The following is a 19808-nucleotide window of genomic DNA, read 5'->3' on the forward strand; positions in this document are numbered from 1 at the left end:
CTGTCATTGCGTTTGGGCCTTTAGAGTTACCTCTATGATACTATAATGATAATTTTTATTTATAAGAAGCAAGAAGAGATGGTAATGTTTGTGTATATTCTATATATATAAAAAAGCATGTCTGTCTGTCTGTCTGTCTGTCTGACCCTTATAGACTCGGAAACTACTGAACCGATCGGCGTGAAAATTTGTTTGCAGGGGTTTTTGAGGCAGGGAAAGGTTCTTATGATGGTTCGAGACCCCTTCCCGCTCTTTAAAGGGGGGCTTCCAAACAGAAATTTCTGCATAACTCGAGAACTAATCAAGCAAATGGAACCAAATTTGGCATGTGGAGGCCATAGGGGGTAGCCCCTTAGAAAAGAGGGGGGGGGGGCTACGTACAATATAGCATTTTTTTTAATTGGCGCATAAACTCAAGCAAATGTTGAATCCCGAGCAAGGCCGGACACACTCAGATATTGACATATAACATTTGTCAATTTTGCTTTCACAAGGTCACAACTAGCTATTTTATGATCGCTGATTGCTCGCTCATCGCGTTCCTCATCGTTACAGCTAATCGCTATTGTGACCTTATGAAAGCAGTAAGTGTGGTAAAGTGTGTGTATGACACATAAAAATTGACAGGTTTTATGTGTCATACACACACTTTACCTTCTCTTCTTGCATCTTGTAAATAAGAATTATCATTAAAATATCTCATAGCTTCATAAATCCGAAAAATACAAGGGGTGAGACTGCTGTACTCTGAGCTGCTTTTTTGCAGCGAGTAACTCAATGTACCTCAAAATTCAATCGACGTTCATCGATTTTTTTCTCTCTGTCTACTCCTTTTACTCTCTTTGAAAAGATTTATCTCATATTAGACGTCAGTTTTGTTTGTAAACATAGTAAGATTGCTCAGATCTGCTATTTAAACGATGTAAATTCCAGTACCACTTGAATCAAAAGAAATTTGTCCGGAAAACGGCTCAAACTATGCTGTAAATGATTCCAAAGGGGCCTCCGTCACCAGCTGCTGTAACTGTTTTGGAAGTGATTTTTGTTCGTACTCTTCCGTCTCGAAAAGTTGGATGTGAATTAACTGAAGGTAGGTGGAAACAGGCTATTTGTTCTCATAAAATAACCAGAGGAATCGTTTTCAGATGTCCACCGAGGAGAACGTGAAATCACCGGTATAGAAGAGGTCAGAGTATCCAGTGTAGCCGCCATTGCCGAAGCCGGTGTGTACGATCCTCGATCGTCGTCCGGATTTCAATCCCATCATTGATCAACTGGACGAAATCGAATCCTGCATATGGTTCAGAAAGAGTGAAAGGAAAGGGTCCTTGGCGATCTGGCGATCATCGTTATGGACTTTGCTGACGAGAAACTGAAGAAAGAAACATGCTCCGCATATAATACATAATAGAAAAAAAATACATCATTAAACTAACAAAATAAAATATGATTTTTCTTTCTGAAAGAAATATACACGCAGAAATATACACTAATAGAATTCCACACGTTTTTATTGACGAATTTCCATGTAAAATTCCACATGATTTTCATGTAACCACACATAAACAGAATCCACCCAGAAGCACACATGAAATTTATGAGTCAAATGAATGATATGTGTAGTTACACATTATGTATACACATATTAAGTATGTGTCCGACACATAGATATCATTTGTTGATCACATTGCAAAAATTCATGTGTGGGACACATAAAAACAATCTTTGAAATTTTATCAGTGTAGACTTCCGTCAACGGCCGCACAAAAATCTTGGTGGTGTATCGAACCATATCACGATTATCTAGAAGGCACATCAGTAGCACCAGAAGTGAGATGGTTCCCGCTGACAGCAGAACGTTGCCGAAGTAATCCACACTGTAACTGGTGAGTACCCATTAATGGGTGAAAAAGTACCCATTTTGTGGTAGTGTATGGAGCTGTCAAAAAATGCGTAAATGTAAATTTCAAATAATGGGTACTTTTTCACCCATTTCCGAAACCTGTTCAGGGATCAAAAATGAGTACATTTTTACCCTATATTGGGTGAAAAATATCTTTGTTGCTCGGTAACGTTGCTGGTATACTTGGTGTGCCTTGTCGAGTGCCTTTGTTCCGTTTTAGTAAAAAAGTGATAAATATGTGAAAATCTTCCTTGGAGGAGTCTACAGACTTCGAAGTAGAACTAGCGGCTCCGATAATTCGATGTATCTCGGTAATAAATCCATTACACTAGATTTTGCTTTTGTTAAAAAGACGTTCATTTCTTTTTGCAGGATGCTGAAACACCTTTACAAGAACAATTAATGAAGTATGTTGCCTGGAATGTCGATGCTAACGTTGATGTGGCGCCCCATCTGATTTTCAACGGCAACAATAACTTCATTTACGTTGACGCTCAACTCATCCACGGTGGAATTGACTCCATCCGCCCGCTGGACACTCTATTTAAAGTGTTCACTGTTTTCAACATTCGTCCGCCAGCAGAAGTGCAGAAAATTATTGATTTCATCGAGATCATGGGCCTTATTAGGGTGTCACTACACGGTGATAAGGAAGTGATACTCATAATAAGAGCCGTGATTGCCGTACAAATCAAATGGTAATCACTTCACCGTGACGACAAGTGACAAGTTTTCACCGTGAAGTGACATCCGTAATAAGCCCCCATATGTTATGGAATCACAATGACCAGCACCCGTCAGATAGTCAATCGTTTGGTTTCATCGTTGTTTTCATAAATTATTGCAATGATGTTCAATAAAAACCAAGTTCAGTAATCTGTAGTTTCTATTTTATTGATTGATTTTAAACTTATTGCTAATTCTCAAATTTCAGATTAAGTCCCATCAATATATTTAAAAAAGGGGTACTTTTTACCCAGTTACGGAAAACAATGCATTCTGGAAATGGGTAAAAAGTACCCCATGATTTGACGTATAAGCTCTTTACCCATTAGTGGGTAAAGACGTTTTACCTATTTTATGAGTTTACCTACTTTACCGCGAAATGGGCACTTTTTCACCCATTAATGGGTACTTTCCAGTTACAGTGAGAGCTCAGATCGCAGTTTTATCCAGTGGCAGGTTGTTCATCAATGGTAACGGGATCGCTTCTACCAGTATCAGATGACGTACGGGGTACACAAATTTTTTCGAATCGGAAGTATTTGGTCCGGCGGATTTAGTTTTTCTATCACTTCAAGCCGGATGTTTCCTTTTATTTGTTGTTATGTTTGACAGCAGCTTTTTGGCTTCGCACCTCCAAATGTTGCTTTGATGCGAAAAGTGAGAAAGCAAATGACAGTGATTTTGCTCACTGCGCAATGTGAGTTACTCGAGGTGCCTCAAAAGCAACTCTAAAATTGTTCATGATTAAGAGCTGTCTTACCCCTTGGAAAAATAGCATGTTAGCTGTAATAAGCATTTGCAAGCTTGTTTGTAGCAATCAAAACCGGAATAAAATACCTCGTAAAATACATTTTTTATCATTACATCCTTATTTCATACATCAGCTTGAATTACATTCACGGATAGAAATCTCCTTATACCTTTTGGCAAATTTCCATTGCTGATTATTCATAAAATGTATAAGTCAACTAATAAGCAGACGCTTTGCAAAAAGTAAATAAAGATCATGTGTCAAATGAAATGTATAAGCGGTCATACATAGCTTTTATGCATTCTAATAGGACTTATGTGGTTTGTCTTATGGAATGTATAAGGCTGATGCTTTGGCAAAAATGTATAAGTGAAACACATGAATTAAATAATTGATTTTCGTTTCGTGTTGATCGATATTAATTTTTTTTGCTGTGTAGGTTGCCTGTAAATTAATGATTTCCATTTCGTGATATATTCCACGTAAAGTTGACCGACAATACAACACCATCCATGGACCTTACTGACTACCGTAACCATTACTATTAAAGTTCTCAAACCATAAGTAAAAAGATTCTAATATACTTTCCTTTCCGAAAATGTATCGAGAAAACAAGAATTGGTAATGGTTTTTAACAACCCATTATTTGTAAGGTTCACTTCAAAAAACCCATAATACATCAGGTTAGAACGTTATCACACAAACGTTCATGTAAAGTTCCATAACCATTTCAGATAAAGTTTAGCAGGGATTATAAACAATTTTTAACCGTTTTCGGTAAGGTCAAGATATGGTTCGCGTTTATGCGGGCAGTCAGCATACAGATACATTCAACGTTTCTAAGTTCTAACTTCTAACACACAAAATGACTTTTGGCGAGATGTAATGCTGATAATCCTAAAGGATTGTTTATTTTTTAGACTCCAAGAGTGAAATAAATAGGCATTTTTGTTTACTGTGCAGATCAACAATTGCCGAAATGCTCATTCCGGCTTCTACGGACTTTACTGTCCGTGATCTTGATGCGGATTTCCAGCACCGGGTACTGCTGTCAGTTTTTGACAACCGTGAAACATCATTTTCTTCTCTCTCCGTTTTGCATCCATTCGTGTGCCGCGACGTTTTGCGGTTCACGGAACGAAGAAAAAAAGCACCGTGCGAAGAAAAAAAAGCAAAAAGACAGCAGCAGCAGCAGCAGCAGCAGCCGAGCCTGAGCCAGTGCAGGCAGCCGCGAACAGTGAAGCAGCCAGCGAGCGAGTTTTGCGTGTGGTGTCAGTAGTGTAGATCCGAGTGCTGAGCAGCAGCAGCAGCAGTGTCAGTGGGGAGAAGAGCAAAGAATATTCAGAAATCCAAAATGGACGAACTCTTTGTGGAAGTATGCGGCGAAAACGGAGCCAACTATAAGGTGAATATTGTGAAAAGTACCGATGAATTTGGGCACTTCCGGTGCGCCGGATAGTGGTTTAGTGAGGAACGATTAAGTGCGACCGTGGGACACTCGATTCGGCCCGAAAAGTGACATTTTGCGGGGCAGTGAAAATTTTTTCTGCAAGAGTTCGCGGAGCGCCCGTCGGACGCCGTGGAGGAAAAAAGAAGAGGCGAGAAAAAAGTGTGCTGCTGCGGTAGTAGCAGCAGAAAAGTGTGTGGTGCCACAGAAAAGAATGAGGAAAATGAACTCTTGTCCGACGGAGCAGTAGCAGGAAGTGTCTGTGTGCGAGTGTGCCGAAGCGGAACATTTTGGGACCTCGTGCCGGACGGTTTCGATCCTACGGGGACCGAGTGGCGGCGGTGGTGGTCGATTCTCGCTGTGCCGTCGTCTCGTCGGCCCATCCTTTTTTTTTCCTGCTTCCCACGAGCTGTCAATAATTTTTTTTTTTCGATCGTCGTCAAGACGTTGTCAAGTGTTTGTTGGTGTGTGCGGTGGTGGTGGTGGCGGCGCGGCGGCGGTGGGGGTACCCGGAGGTGGGGTTGCATGTAGGGAAGAACGACCTGCTACGGTAGGTAGGTGTGTGCCGGGGCACTCCGGAAGAGGAGGGGCGCCGTGCTGCCGAAGAAGGAAAGTCTTCGATAAAGATTCTTGGATTCGTGGGAACTAATCCAAGCGAGAGAGAGAGGATGTCTCGGAAGGCAATTCCGGTGAAAGCGATGGCAGATTTTTAGGGATCTGGGAAAAGTGACGTAGCGCAAATTGTGCAATGGAAAGGCAAAGGTGTAATGTTTTGTCGAGAATGTGTTTTTCTTTGCCTTTGCCGAGAAGAGGGAGTTCTATTTCCAGTAATTTAATATGGGTTGAAATGTCAAGGGTATTCACTTTGTCTGGTGTCCATATGCTTATTTTATTTTTTTTTGCTAATGTTGGAATAGATGTATCATCAATTATAATGGAATTGAGATGATCTGCTTAGCAGGAAATATGAAAAGACTTTGAAAAAAAGAGTATGATAAGGATAAGCCAATATAAATCCACATTCACCTTGAGGCCAAACAAAGTTCGTCAAAGGCGACAACACCTTGCTCTAAATTTATAGGTGAATAATTATTGTTTGGTTCTTAGTTTATCGTTGTTGTTTTTATTCAAAAAATTTGTAGGGGAATTGGGTTTTAAAAGCTTTATAGAGATCACGATTTGCATTTACAAACTAGAAATTGAGGGTTGAGGTAGAATTTGTAATCCATTGTTCTAAACAAAGTGATAGGCATTCCACAAGCATGCCATTAAAACAAATTATTGATGTTCTAATAGCATTGCATTTTAAATCCCTAAAGGATATGCACCTAATATCGGTTAAGCATTCCTGATAATTATTCCGATTTGCCTCATCGTCAATACAGCTTAATTTGATAGCATCTGAAAGAGTTGATCCAAGGGTTCCTCCATGGCATTCACCGGTGATTGTTTTCAAATTTTATATATTTTTGGGTTATTAGCATTTAATGACTTCTTGTTTGCTTTGTGGGAAGGGGTGGATTTCAAGATTTAATCCACAACATGAATCCGAGTCATCACAAATGTTGGATTAGGGCATTGGCGAGGTGTTACAATTGATACTGTGAGTAAACATTGATTATGTGTTGTTTAGATTGGTGAAATATGAACGGTTAACAGAAACGTCTGTTTCCCAATACTGCGGGGCAAAATTCGTTCCAGGCGCTATACATGTTGGAGTTATCTGTGTTTTGCCACTATTGAATTACATAGATTCACACCTGGAGGTTATGCTTTCCGCACCGCAAAGCTCGCGACGTATTATGCCCCTTATAGAGCAAAAATCAATAATGTTTATTTTAACTGTTTTCTAACAAATATTCCCGTTGAGTTTTGGGCCGGAAATGACTCAATTTGTATCAATTAAATACAGTGAACTCTCTACAACTCGATATTGAAGGGAGTTATAGAACAGCAATCCCATAGACAGGGCTGGTAGCGTGTCACTTTTTAGTGACTTGGTCACTTTTTTCAAGCCAGTCACTAAAAAGTCTCCTTTTTTAAGACCAAGTCACTAAAGTCACTTTTTCTTGTAATCAGTCACTATTTTCAACTTTTTTAGCGTGAATTTATTTCAAGATTGATGCTTTGTGACGTTTCTTTGATCGTCTTTCTCTGTCTACAGGGTGTCTACTCGATTTTCTAAATAAAATTACCTGAGTTTTTCTGTTTTTTTTTTCCAGAACTTTAACGGATAAGTTCCAGGCTTGTAAGGGGCTGTCCATAAACTACGTACGGGGTTGACAATTATCCACGGCCCATTTAAATTTAAAAAATTTTGTATGGACAATTGTCTACGCAGGGGGAGGGGGGGTCAAGAATCCCAAAAAGCTGTCTACGTAGTTTATGAACAGGCCCTAATAAGAAAGCTATTTTTTAAATGCGTTAGAAATATGTTTTTTTGGTAGATCGAAAATAACACCAATTAACCCAAACGTTTTTTAGACATGGCAATCAGTTTTATAGAAACAGCTTTACAATGAAATGCATTGAATGTTGAAGTTTAACGCGTACTTAATTTCTCACTTTCAAAAAGTTCAAATAACTTACTTAATTTGAGTAAGTCCAAGATCTAAAAATATTCAATGTCTTGAAGTTTCGTATTCCATGTACAAGTTATAGATATTAAAAATTCTCAAAGTGCCAGAATTATGGAAAAAAGAAGAAGATTTATTTCATGTTTGTAATAAACTTTATGCATGATTAGAGATCTTCATGGCAGTCCCATTAACTTCACAACAATTGTAGGAACTTTTGAGAAGTTCTGATGAATGAAAGGAAATGCTGAGAATTTCAGTGAAGTTCCATAAATTGTGGGAACATAAGGGAAGTTAACTCGCTGAAAATATGGGGAACTTACTGGAAGCCCTAAGAACCTCAAAGCTGTTCTTTTAGAATCCAAAAATTTTCAGGAACTTGTATGAAGTTCCTAGAATGTCAGAGAACTTCACAAGTGTCAAGCGAACCTGAAGAATATAGAAAACTTGAGGGGTATTGGGCAAATTTTTAATAAGTTCTAAGCACATTAGAAAAGCTAGATCTAGAGATCTTTGGGGAATTTCAGAACTTAAGAGCAGTTAACGTAACTTTAGTCCAGACTTTTGGAGCAGTTTAATGATGTATAATTGTAAATTATACAAATTCAGCATAGTTCCATGATGTGCTGAAAAAAAAACGAGAACCCTTAAGATGTTCCGACAATTTCCGGGAAGTACAGAGACCTTCAGAAAATTTATGAAAACTTCAGGAATATGTCAGGAAATTCACAGAAGTCCACAGAATTTCAGGGAAATTTAAAGGTGTTTACGGGAATTCAATTTTTTGCCGATCAGAACCGAGATCTTCAATAGAATTGAGAGCTTTCGGGGGAGCATCGAGCTTATCAAGAAAGATCAGAGAATCAGTTCAAATAATTTAGTTTCGAGAAACTCAGGGAATTTCCGAAAACTTTAGCAAAGCTCCGAGAGAATTTCTGGAACGTTCGGAAAACGTGAGGGTATTTTAAAGGTGAAGAAGAACTTAAAAAATGCAAAAAATTACCTAAGTTGAAAAGAAAACATCAACAAAGTTCCATTAATTAAAGAAAAATTTGAGAACTTTTAGCAAGCAGCGATATCTTCAAGAAATTTCAGAGAACTTCTAATAAATTTAGGTGTTTTTTCATAGTTTCATGATATTCAGTTTCTAGTTTCGAGTACTTCGAGGACGATCAGGTAGCTTCAGATTAATCCCATTAACTTAAGAAAATATGCAGCGACTTACAAGGAGTTCCATAGAATTGTATGATTAATCCAAAAACGTCTGATAAATTCAGGGCAGGCTAGAGAACTTTAAAGAAATTCAGTAATCGTTTAGGCAGTTTTAATAACACCAGGACAGTCTAGGCTATTGAAGAAGTTTTAAATTAGTGTCGATATTTTAATAAATGAGTGAAATTCATAGAACTATATTAATTATCGTTCTAATTCCATGAAAATTGCGGGAGCACAAAAGTTCCAGAAATTTAGAAAAACTTCGAAAACTTTACAGAAGGACAGTGGTCTTCAGAAACATTTCGAGAACTTCTTAGAAATCTATCAAGCTTAAGAAGAGATCCGCACACTTTTTTATGAACATTACCAAAATTCGGGAGCATCCAAAAATTGGAAGAATCTTATTAGTGGGAGATTTAAAGCAGTTCCCAGATTTTCAGATTTTTAGGACCGTTCAATCAAATTCAGCGCAGTACAGCAAGCTGCATGAGAACTGCCAAAACCTTAGAGAATTTTTGAGAATTTCAGAAAAGAACAGAGAACCTCAGAGCAGTTCCGTTAACATTAAAGAAGTCACATAAATTTTAAAGAAGTTTAGAGAACTTCAGCGAATAGTTAAACCTTTAGAGGAGATCCATGATCGTTAGAAAAATTGGGGAAACTTTAGGAATTCCTAAAAAGTTAAGGGAAGTTTGAGAATTTGATGAGAAGTATTGTGAGCATCAGGCTAGTTTCTCAAACTACAAAAGAACTTCAAGGCAGTTTAATTAAATTCAAGAAAAAATTGGGAACTTTCAAGTAATTCTGAGGACCTCTGAATAGTCCATTCCATATTCAACGGAGATTTCCATTGAAATGTTCCTCAAAATTTCGATGAAGCTATTTTTCGATTTTTTTTGTTTTCGTCGAAAGATACATTGAAATTCTCCACAATATGAACCCTTTGGAAAGGTTCTCCAAATATTCATTGAATTCATTTCCGATTTCTTTTTGAATCTTACTCCTTCTCTTGGCATTCTACTTGTATTGAAAGTCTCCTAAGAATTCATTGGCATTTCTCCTCACAAATTCCTTTGATTTCTTCTCATAATTTGTTTGGCAAACTCTTTTTAGTATTTTAATACAAATTCCAAGGATTTATGCTCTGGATTCGTTTTCTACCACAAACTTTATGAAGATCCTTGGAATTTTCGACTACTACTACGACTACTTTTCTTCTCTTAGGTCACTTTTTAGTCACTATTTTAACAACTATAAGTTACTATTTGGTCACTTTTTTCTTCAATATGGTCACTAAAATCACTATTTTTGAAAGCAGTGATCGCTACCAGCCCTGCATAGGAAATCATCATCGCAATCATGAAATTTATTTTACTATGGTTGTATAAATCGATAACGAGTTAGTGAACATCCAGTTGTGGAGAGCTTGACTGTAGTTTGTCTTGACAGTGTTCAGAGATTTATTAATTTTTAATTTTTAATTTCATCTGACTTTCATTCAAATTCAAAGATATTCGCATAGTACATTTAATTAAAAATTCAAAGATTGGTAGTAATTTCTCTAGTATCTAGGTAGCGCATTTTTCCCGTCATGTGCACATTTTACCCCAATTTCACCTATGGATAGGGATACCATCTGTAGAAGGTTCAAAATCAGGACATTTTGAAATTTTTAGCAAGAACCTTTTTAAGAGATTTATGGTATGAGATGGTAAGTTACCAGGCAAAAGTAAATACTTGAAAAAATCGACACAAGTAAAATATTCAAATTAAATTTAACAGCTCTACTTCTTCGCATTCAAGCTTATTGCATATTACTTCCACAGTTATTATTTGAGAGCTCTCGATGCCTATACCATTTGCATTAGTATAATTATGTGGCACGTACAATCATACTCTATGCCCAGGGAAGTCGAGAAATTTTCCATACCGAAAAATTCCTAGACCGGACCGGGAATCAAATCCAGCCAGCTGAGAAAAGGGAGGCCCGACAGTTGTTAGATGCCAAACCGGTTCTACTGTTAGACGATTCCTCTCATCACTCCACTGTGATCCAATCAAATAAACAATGCGCTCATAGTTTGCGTTGTGTCCTGGTTTCGACAAAAAGTACTGAGTAATCATCAAAATTTCTAAGTAGCCAGCGATATTTGGATTGCTATTAAAAAATCACACAACTTCTTATTGCAATCGGTAATATTCCGGCTCTACCGAGCTCAAGCACTTCTTGAGATTGACGAACTGATCAAAAATCAGATTCTAGTCGATGCAGACAAATTTATCCTTGAGGAATTGAACAGTTTTCTCAACGTCTTCATACTTGATCGTTGGATTTTGGAAATCAAGCCTCTGGAACACCTGGAATCAATCGAATATTAAGCATTGTGAAATATGTAATGCAGATCAAATGAGATCAGAAAGAAATTCCGTCCACTTCTCCAAATACTGTGTAGTTGTTCTGTAGACTTCCTGAGTAGCAGCATCGAATTCCAAACGGTCCCCACCTTCCCTTCTGAGCTTTGACATAGTTGATTGAGATATGAATTTAGCTTCAAATCTCTCCTCAAGAGAATCACGCACTTCATCAATATGTTCGCAGTACCTCTGCTGCGGTGTTTTGCTCCCTCCCAAAAAACATTAGCTAGTAGCATTCACTCAATTAATCGTGAAACATTTGTCGCGGATTTTTGGTGGCTGGTCTTGCGACAAAAAATACGATTTCAACGCCTCAGCTGTTCTCACAGTGTAGATCGAAAAGTAGTACATTTTCACGACAATCGAGTCCATGTCAAAAGCTCATTGGTGAAGCGCGTTGTGTAGAACGTGAACAGGGCATCCTACATAAATAAGGTTGGAATTGAATGTCTGTTTCAGCAAGTGGAAGATGTTCTCCTTTCCTCGTCGGTTAACGCCACCAAAATTCGTACTACCGTAGACCCCCGTTAATCTGAATGATACGCTTTTCTTCATTCGATGTACTGAATGACGTGGGCATTTCTTACTTTGTTACGGCGTGCTGATTAGCGGGGATCAGTGCGCAAAACAGTCGGGTTCAATGAGACATTTTCATATGAATATGAACTGCCATCTGCCTCATCATTCACTGCCTCGTGAGAGTCTAAATGATTGAGAAGTAAACGAGTCACTCACAACCGAGCACTAAGTCAGCACGTTTATTCTTCCGTGATGGTATGGTACCCAATCCTTGTTTTGAATGACTGAGCGTACATTGTCTATGGAAAATGCCTCAATTCTAGATAGAGCTGGAATTAGGGCGTAACAGCTTTTGTTTGTTTACAACTTTGTGACTTCTTTTGATGACAAATCGACAAAACCTACGGGTAGGGGAAGACTTCCCCTTCCCGACGGTTATGTTGGCTTGCGTGGGTGTGCCTTGAGTTCCTAGAAAACACAGATAGAAGTCATTGTTTACAAAGGTTGTTACGCCCTAATTCCAGCTCTATCTAGAATTACATGCTGTGTGAGCGAAGGTAACCGGTGTGAGTCGCCTGTTCGTGAGTGACTGAATGTTTTTTTGTTGGCTCTTTCATTGCCTCGTCTTCGTTTGGTACCAACGGTTTGAACAGGGCAATGAATTGATTAGTGCAGTGCTTTCACTCTCAGCCTAAGCAGTCAATAATTTTACGCTCTGGCGGGGATCAAACTAAAAGGTGTTCAGATTAAAAACGGTCAAATTACCGGGGGTCCACGGTAGTGTTGTCTCCACTGAAAGCTATTGTGCTTTTTGAACTCATGATCAATTATGTCAGTGATCGTTGCAGCTTTCTCATTAGAAACTTTATAGAAATCAAAAATCCTTACTCGAATGCCACCTTTCGCTGCATCAAAGTACTGCACAACGATATAGGGAATAGGGGTTGGTTGGAAGTGCTATCTACAAATTCAAACGCACACCTTTTGCCTAACCCGTACGATGTACGCGGAGATTTGAAGTACACTGGAGTCGCTTTTTACGCGGGTGATACGTCCCGCGTAAAAAAAAAACCGCGTAAATTCCGGAATACGCGTAAAAAAAAACGCGTAAATTCCGCAATCCGCGTCGCGTAAAAAAAACGTGTAAAAAAAAACGCGTAAAAAGCGACTCTAGTGTATAACGATAAACCTCGTAAATTCTGAAATCCGCGTAAAAAAAACCAAAATCCGCGTAAAAAAAAACCGCCTAAATTCCGAAATCCGCGTGAAAAAAAACTGCGTAAAAAAAAACGTGTAAAAAAAACCGCGACTCCTGTGTATGTCTTCAAATCTACAGGCAAAAAGTGTGCGCCCGCCTTTGCTCATTACTGTCTGCGGCTGTGGAATAGTTCTAGCGACGCTTCATCACTACCTAAAGCCCCACGTTGCCGACAGCATTTCCCAAATATTGTGTTGCTCCTCTTCTGTCGCATTCGCTCATTTTCAACTTCTATTCAATTTTCATACTGCTGTACTCTAACGGAACTATCCACCTACCCTCTTCTAAGATCGTTCTCTAGCTAATAAACTATCACACTAAAGCTTCATGTTAGATAGCATTTCCAACCAACTCTGAAAATCGCAAACTTCGCGTATGAAGTAACATAAAAACACTTTGAATGGAAGATAGGGAATAGTTTTATGTTTCTGTGGTTGCTCCCGTCTGTACTTACACTAACGAAAGAAGCTCAGGAGAGTTTCTTCAAAGTAACGTCGATTGAGTGCGGCGAAAGAACTCCAGCGATGATGGTTTCTGCCTTAGTACGAGCGCAGCATTGTGATGCATTACCGAGTGAAATGCAAGAGCTTCTTCTGCTGCCCAAATTTTCGGTGCCGCTGGAGTAGACTTTTCAGCATGGACTTCGAACTCGATGCCATCAGTTTGATAATGTTTGGGTGTTTGGATATGCTTTTCCAAATCCGATTTACCTGAGGAGGTTTATGATCTATTTGAGTATATTATTCCTATATAATGGAAATATGTACCGCTGTTGACCACTGACACGTACGAATCATACACAACATTTAGCCGGCGTAGTTCATCGGTTAAATGGCACTTCCGTTTGGACATTTTTTATCCCGGCACACGAACTTAACGAATTAAATCTCAGAATCTACACCGTTACACTGTACCAAAACATCATCCTCAGTTCGAATGAAACCTCAGACCTAGTGTCTGTTTTTATCATTTACCATCGCAAGCAAAGAATAACCATAGACGTAACTCTAAGACCAGAAGGTCCAGAAGAAACGTGCTCAACTTTTTGGCTCAGCTCTGGTACTCTCTTCGGTTCCAAGTTAATCGATGCACCCTTCGAAACATAGAAAAATCCACGTGCCCCTAATTTTAACTGTCAAACTTTCATAGCGAATCAAAACAAACATAGTGTAGTACTTGAATTTAGACTAGAATGGGGTACGTTAATCGATTTGCTTGGGACCAATATGCTAGTCAAGTAGTAAGCCAATTAAAAAAAAGTTAGTTTCCACCGGTTGGACCGGTCGTTTGTATTTACAATCTTCGCTGTTACCTACGAGCGAAATGAACAAAATAATGAGTTCATTATACATCAACGAATACGCGTTTGTTGATATTCACCACTGCTTGATTATCCAACCCCAAATTGTCAAAATCAGAAGTGATCCTCACAGTGGCGTCCCGTAACCTCACTTTTTACCTGTGCACCAACTTTCAAAACCAGATTTAATGACATATTCATACTCGAATCGGTTAAAAAATACACTTAATCTTCTAGTTTATTCGATATCTATCCATTGCAAGCAATATTTTGATGATTGTTTATGTTTTGAAAGTTGGTGCACAGGTAGATTGAGGTTAAGGAAACGCCACTGGATCCTCAAAAGAAAAATAGTCAAAATCATTTTCGGCATAATGATTATTTTGAATATTTTTCGACCACAGAGTCTAAATCCTCGATATTATCATCAATTCAGCAGGAGGCAATAATTTGCCATCGATTTGTGGGTAAAAACCAACACGACACGTTTCTCAGCACTATATTTGTGCAAATCGAAAATAATAATTTTTTCATTTGATCCTCAAAATCATCCCCACCTAGATGAAGGCGAATATTAATATTGACAAAAACACAAGCGATAATGAACTTCCACACGGTAAGAAAAAATTACCCAACGGCCAGTTCACTTTCACCTACTTTTGACTAGTTTGTCTCCTTTTCTCCTTCTAATGTTGTCAAAAACGAAGGAGCAAAACCACCCAACAGGGGTAGTAAAGTGTGGGAACGCAACGTTGAGTATAATCATATTTACCTACTTTTGGGTACAACTAACTTTTGCGTTGAAAGCTAGTGGAAAATTCCATACGAATTGCACACAAGTAAATGAAAACTACTTTGACCCGCTTTACCTACTTTTGGGTTCCTGCACTATAGTGCCGAGATGAGTGAAAAGAACTTACTTTTGGGTACTTTTTTCTAACCGTGCAGTCACGAATAAAGAAAAACAATAATGTTGACTTCGATACTCAGAGGTTGCCTTGACTTGGAGAATGTTGTTATGTCAAAATTCAAATTCATGCCTGTTAAGGTTGTCTTCATTTTCAGTTAAGTTGAGTGTAGAAGAAATGATTTTTATCAGCACTGCTCAGAACATTCAAATCGAAACATAGAATTCGCTTTTTCGAATGATAGCTGTTTTGACAGTTGTTTTGCAATCAGATTATGCTTCTCCCGAATACAGGATGAACATTGATACGAGAAGCGAGCGGACCTCAGATGAAATATGTAATGCTCTCTGTAGAATGCTTGTCATCCCAAATTGAAATACATATGGTATTGGTTGAGCCCCATAACGAAAATCATCCAAAATGATAATGTAAATAATTCTACTGAACGTTATTTGCTGATCTGAGCTGACAGACGAGCTACAAACATAGTCATCGCTAGCAGAGATGGCGGAGGTAAAGCGTGGAAACCGAAGATTGTCTATTCAATCGAATTATAAATCCAATTTAAAGCATTCACAAGACATCCTATTCTTAAGGGGGTATTCCCGATCTTTTTTTTCAAAAAATCAAATTTTTTTTTTCACGTTTTTTTGTACTTTAGACTATATACTTTCATCCCCCCAAGCCGTTTTCCGATCAGCGAATTCGGTGTCCAGGCATAGCTGACTAATGGTAAGAACCCCCAAATGGTTTTAACTAAAGTCAAAACTTTAAACGCGTTTTTCTCGAAACCACATTTTTTTTATCGGGCGAAGATTTTTCTCAGAAACTATAAGAGATATTGACTTGAATCTTTGCGCATTATGTTCCTTATTAAATTCTTTGGAGCTTCTCCCACTTTCAGCCAAAAATATTAACATTTAACATTGTTTGAAGCACCTTAAAGTTGCAAAAAAGCGGGCTAAAAATCGCCTGTTTTTTCATATGGCCGCCATTTTGTTAATTTGCAAGATTTTTTGCTGCCAACGGGAGAAGCTCCAGAGAATCTTATCAGATTATTAATTTCATCACGAAATCTGTTTCAGATGAAGCCGTTCCAGAGAAAAGTCTTCGCCCGTCCAGGCGTTTGCGGCGAACAGGGGTCTGTTTGCCGCCATTTTGTGACGTCAATAATGTCTTTTTTCATGTCGAAAAAAATTTATTTGTAAACTTTAATGTTCAATAAACAAGAATCCCAAAGAGTTAGGCGCATTACTATTCATTTTCCTTGAAAAAAAATTAATTGAAAAACAGGCCGAATAAAGGCAAAAGATTGGGAATACCCCCTTAAATTGTTGTCCTCTGAGCGCTGTATGATGTACAACCAATTTTCAAATAAATATCATCCTGTTTTTGAATGACAGTCATATGGATGCTCATCAGCTGATGACGAATTCAATCATTCGAAAGCATATTGTTACGCTGTGAACCATTTGCCGAGTTACATTTAACTCATGGTTAAAATTGACATTTCGAAAGTTATTTTCTATGTTCGAAATCCCTGTGCTGTCGATCGACCGGTTTTCGAGAAAAACTCAGCCACAGTTGTCAAAATTTAACTTCTTGTCTGTCAGAAGTAACCACGCTCTGATAGCAGGGTTAATCGATAACTTTCCATCTGTCAAATTTTAACCAAAAGTTAAAATAATCCACCAAATGGTTCAGAGCCTTAAAAGGCTTGAGCAATGCAATAATCGGTCGAAGTATTGCGGATGTTTTCGTTCAGTGTATTAGCAGAAGCGGTCTCAAATTAATCATGTTTTGTTGTTTTTGACATCATCCACATCCAGAGGGCCAGTCACTTCGAATATATGGGAATGGTAGGAAACCATTTGAAAATGCATGGAAATTTTCAGTTTTTATTCATTATCCACTTTATGGGCAGTTTTAGATGCACAAAAATTGCACGAGTACATTACTATGGTGATAAGGTAAACACTCGTTTATTTGTTTCCTTCTGTGAAAGCATGTTTAGTCACAAATCGTGGATTTTCTGATATTCTCCATACTGCAAAAATGACTTTCCTACCACTGGAGGGGCGACATCTCTCGGATCTTCAGTATAGCTACTACTCAAATCATATAATTAATTCTAGATAGAGCTGGAATTAGGGCGTAACAGCCTTTGTAAACAATGACTCCTCTCGTGGATTTCTAGGAATTCAAGGCACGCCTACACAAACCAACATATCCATCGAGTAGGGGTAGTCTTCCCCTACTCGATGGTGATGTCGAGTTGCTAGGGAGAGCCATGGCTTTCGAGAAATCCTCATCAGAAGTCATTGTTTACAAAAGCTGTTACGCCCTAATTCCAGCTCTATCTAGAATTGTAAACAATCAAAGAGAACTGTCACACTGTACACGCTCATCAAATTTTAGTCAAAAATGAATGAGTTTTTACCCGAGAAATTCATTTTCTTTAAATCAATCGATTTATTCTCTAAAGCAACATGTTGAATAATTTAAAATATAAAATTATTGTGGGGCAAACAAGAAAATCAGGACAAATTTTAAAATTTGAAAAATAATTCAGGACGCTCACAAACGACCTTAAAATCAGCACATTTTTTGTTTAATCAGGACGGATGGTATCCCTACCCATGGAGAATATCCAAAGCACAAGGTTGGTAGCAGGTCACCTTTTAGTGGCTTGGTCACTATTTTCCAGTCAGTCACTAAAATGTCACTTTTTTCAGTAAAAACTCACTAAAGTCACTATTTCTCAAAATTTAATCACTAAAGTCACTTTTTACGACTAATATCTAGATAGAGCTGGAATTAGAGCGTAACAGCTTTTGTAAACAATGACTTCTCTCGATGAAGTCATGACTCGAAAGTCATGACTCTCTCTGACATATAGACATTACCATCGAGTAGGGGAAGACAACCCTTACTCGATGGATATGTTGGTTTGTGTTGGCGTGCCTAAGTTTTGGAAGCTTTCGGAGAAATCTTCCATTTTTGTAAATAAGAAGAGAAATTATTTAAACTTCTCTACAGCAAATAACACGAAGATTTCTTCCTTTAGCGGAAATGCCTGTGTCATCAGCGAACAAAGATTTGTGGCAGCCCTGAGGCAAATCAGGGAGGTCCGAAGTGAAAATGTTATACAATATAGGCCCAAGAATGCTACCCTGAGGAACTCCTGCTCTAACAGGTAGTCGATTAGATTTGGAATTTTGATAATTCACCTGCAGAGTTCTGTCAGTTAAATAATTTTGAACTAATTTCATAATATAAAGTGGAAAATTAAACTTTTTCAATTTAGCAATCAAACCTTCATGCCAAACACTGTCGAATGCTTTTTCTATGTCTAGAAGAGCAACTCCAGTTGAGTGGCCTTCCGATTTGTTTGAACGAATTAAATTGGTAACTCTTAAGAGTTGATGAGTAGTTGAATGCCCATGGCGAAATCCAAACTGTTCATCTGCAAAAAATGAGTTTTAATTATCTTTTCAAAAAGTTTACTTGTTGAAGAAAGCAAACTTATTGGACTGTAGCTAGAAGTTTCAGCTGGATTTTTATCCGGCTTCAAAATTGGAACAACTTATGCATTTTTCCTTTTTTATCAGGAAAGTATGCCAAATGGAAACATCAGTTAACTAATTTTACCAAGAAAAACAAGGTACTCTCTGGGAGTTTTTTGATGACGATATAGAAAATTCCATCATCACCTGGAGCTTTCATATTATGAAACTTTTTAGTTATAGATCTTATTTTTTCCAATCAGTTCCCCAGGAATGATCGAAAATATTTTCCCGAGAGAAAATATTCAGATAATCCCGAGCAACCTGATTCTCAATAGGACTAGTAAGACCCAAACTGAAATTATGGGAACTCTCGAATTGCTTAGCAAGTTTCTGAGCTTTTTCCAAATTTGTGATCGAAATTTTACCACCTTCTTTAAGCGCTAGAATAGGCTTTTGAGGTTTTTTTTTCAAAATTTGTGTGAGCTTCCAAAAGGGTTTGGAACTCGGCTCTAATTAAGAAACATTATTTTCAAAAGTTTTGTTCCTCAGGGCAGAGAAACGCTTTTTAATTTGTTTTTGCAAATCCTGCCAGATGACTTTCATGGCAGGATCGTGTGTTCTTTGATATTGTCTCCTACGGACATTTTTAAGACGGATCAAGAGTTGAAGATCGTCGTCTATTATCATTGAATCAAATTTAACCTCGCATTTTGGTACTGAGGCAGCTCTTGCTTCAACTATAGATCTAATCAGAGATTCAAGAGCATCTTTGGTTTGCAAAGGAATGTTTGGATCAAAGTTATATTCCATAAATGTTCGATGTTGCTCCCAATCAGCTCTATGGTAATTGAAAGTAGAGCTGTTGGGATTACAAATTATTTCTTGGGATATTTCAAAAGTTACTGGAAGGTGATCAGAACCGAAGTCAGCATGGGTAACCAATTGGCTACAAAGTTGACATGAATCAGTTAAGACCAAATCAATAGTTGAGGGATTTCTTGCAGAAGAAAAGCATGTTGGGCTGTTTGGATATTGAATAGTGTAATAAGCTGCAGAACAATCATCAAACAGAATATTACCTTTGGAATTTCTTTGAGCATTATTCCATAAGCGGTGTTTTGCATTAAAATCACCAATAATGAAGAATTTAGACCTAGGACGGGTAAGTTTCTGAAGGTCACCCTTGAGAAAATTCTTTTGCTGGCCTACGCATTGGAATGGCAAATAGGCAGCTATAAACGTAAGTTGCCCAAATTTTGTTTCAACAGAAACTCCCAAAGT

General features: G+C 38.0%; 1 protein-coding gene across 6 annotated transcripts in view; it reads left to right on the forward strand.

The window, feature by feature from the left end:
* Positions 1–4578: 4578 nt before the first annotated feature.
* Fmr1 (synaptic functional regulator FMR1) overlaps positions 4579–19808 on the forward strand; it is a 44836-nt gene continuing 29606 nt past the window's right edge. For 5 of the 6 annotated variants that reach the window (XM_065233688.1, XM_065233689.1, XM_065233690.1 and 2 more), the window contains exon 1: positions 4580–4785. In XM_065233688.1, coding sequence (XP_065089760.1) covers positions 4735–4785 — 51 coding nt within the window. In that variant the 5' untranslated portion in view covers positions 4580–4734. Of the gene's footprint in view, positions 4786–19808 lie in introns of all 6 variants that reach the window. The other variant, XM_065233687.1, reaches the window with a different exon arrangement.

This window comes from Ochlerotatus camptorhynchus, unplaced genomic scaffold (genome assembly GCF_037179485.1).
Source record: "Ochlerotatus camptorhynchus isolate MF236.1 unplaced genomic scaffold, CSIRO-AGI_Acam_v1.1 ptg000409l, whole genome shotgun sequence".
Classification (NCBI taxonomy): domain Eukaryota; kingdom Metazoa; phylum Arthropoda; class Insecta; order Diptera; family Culicidae; genus Ochlerotatus; species Ochlerotatus camptorhynchus.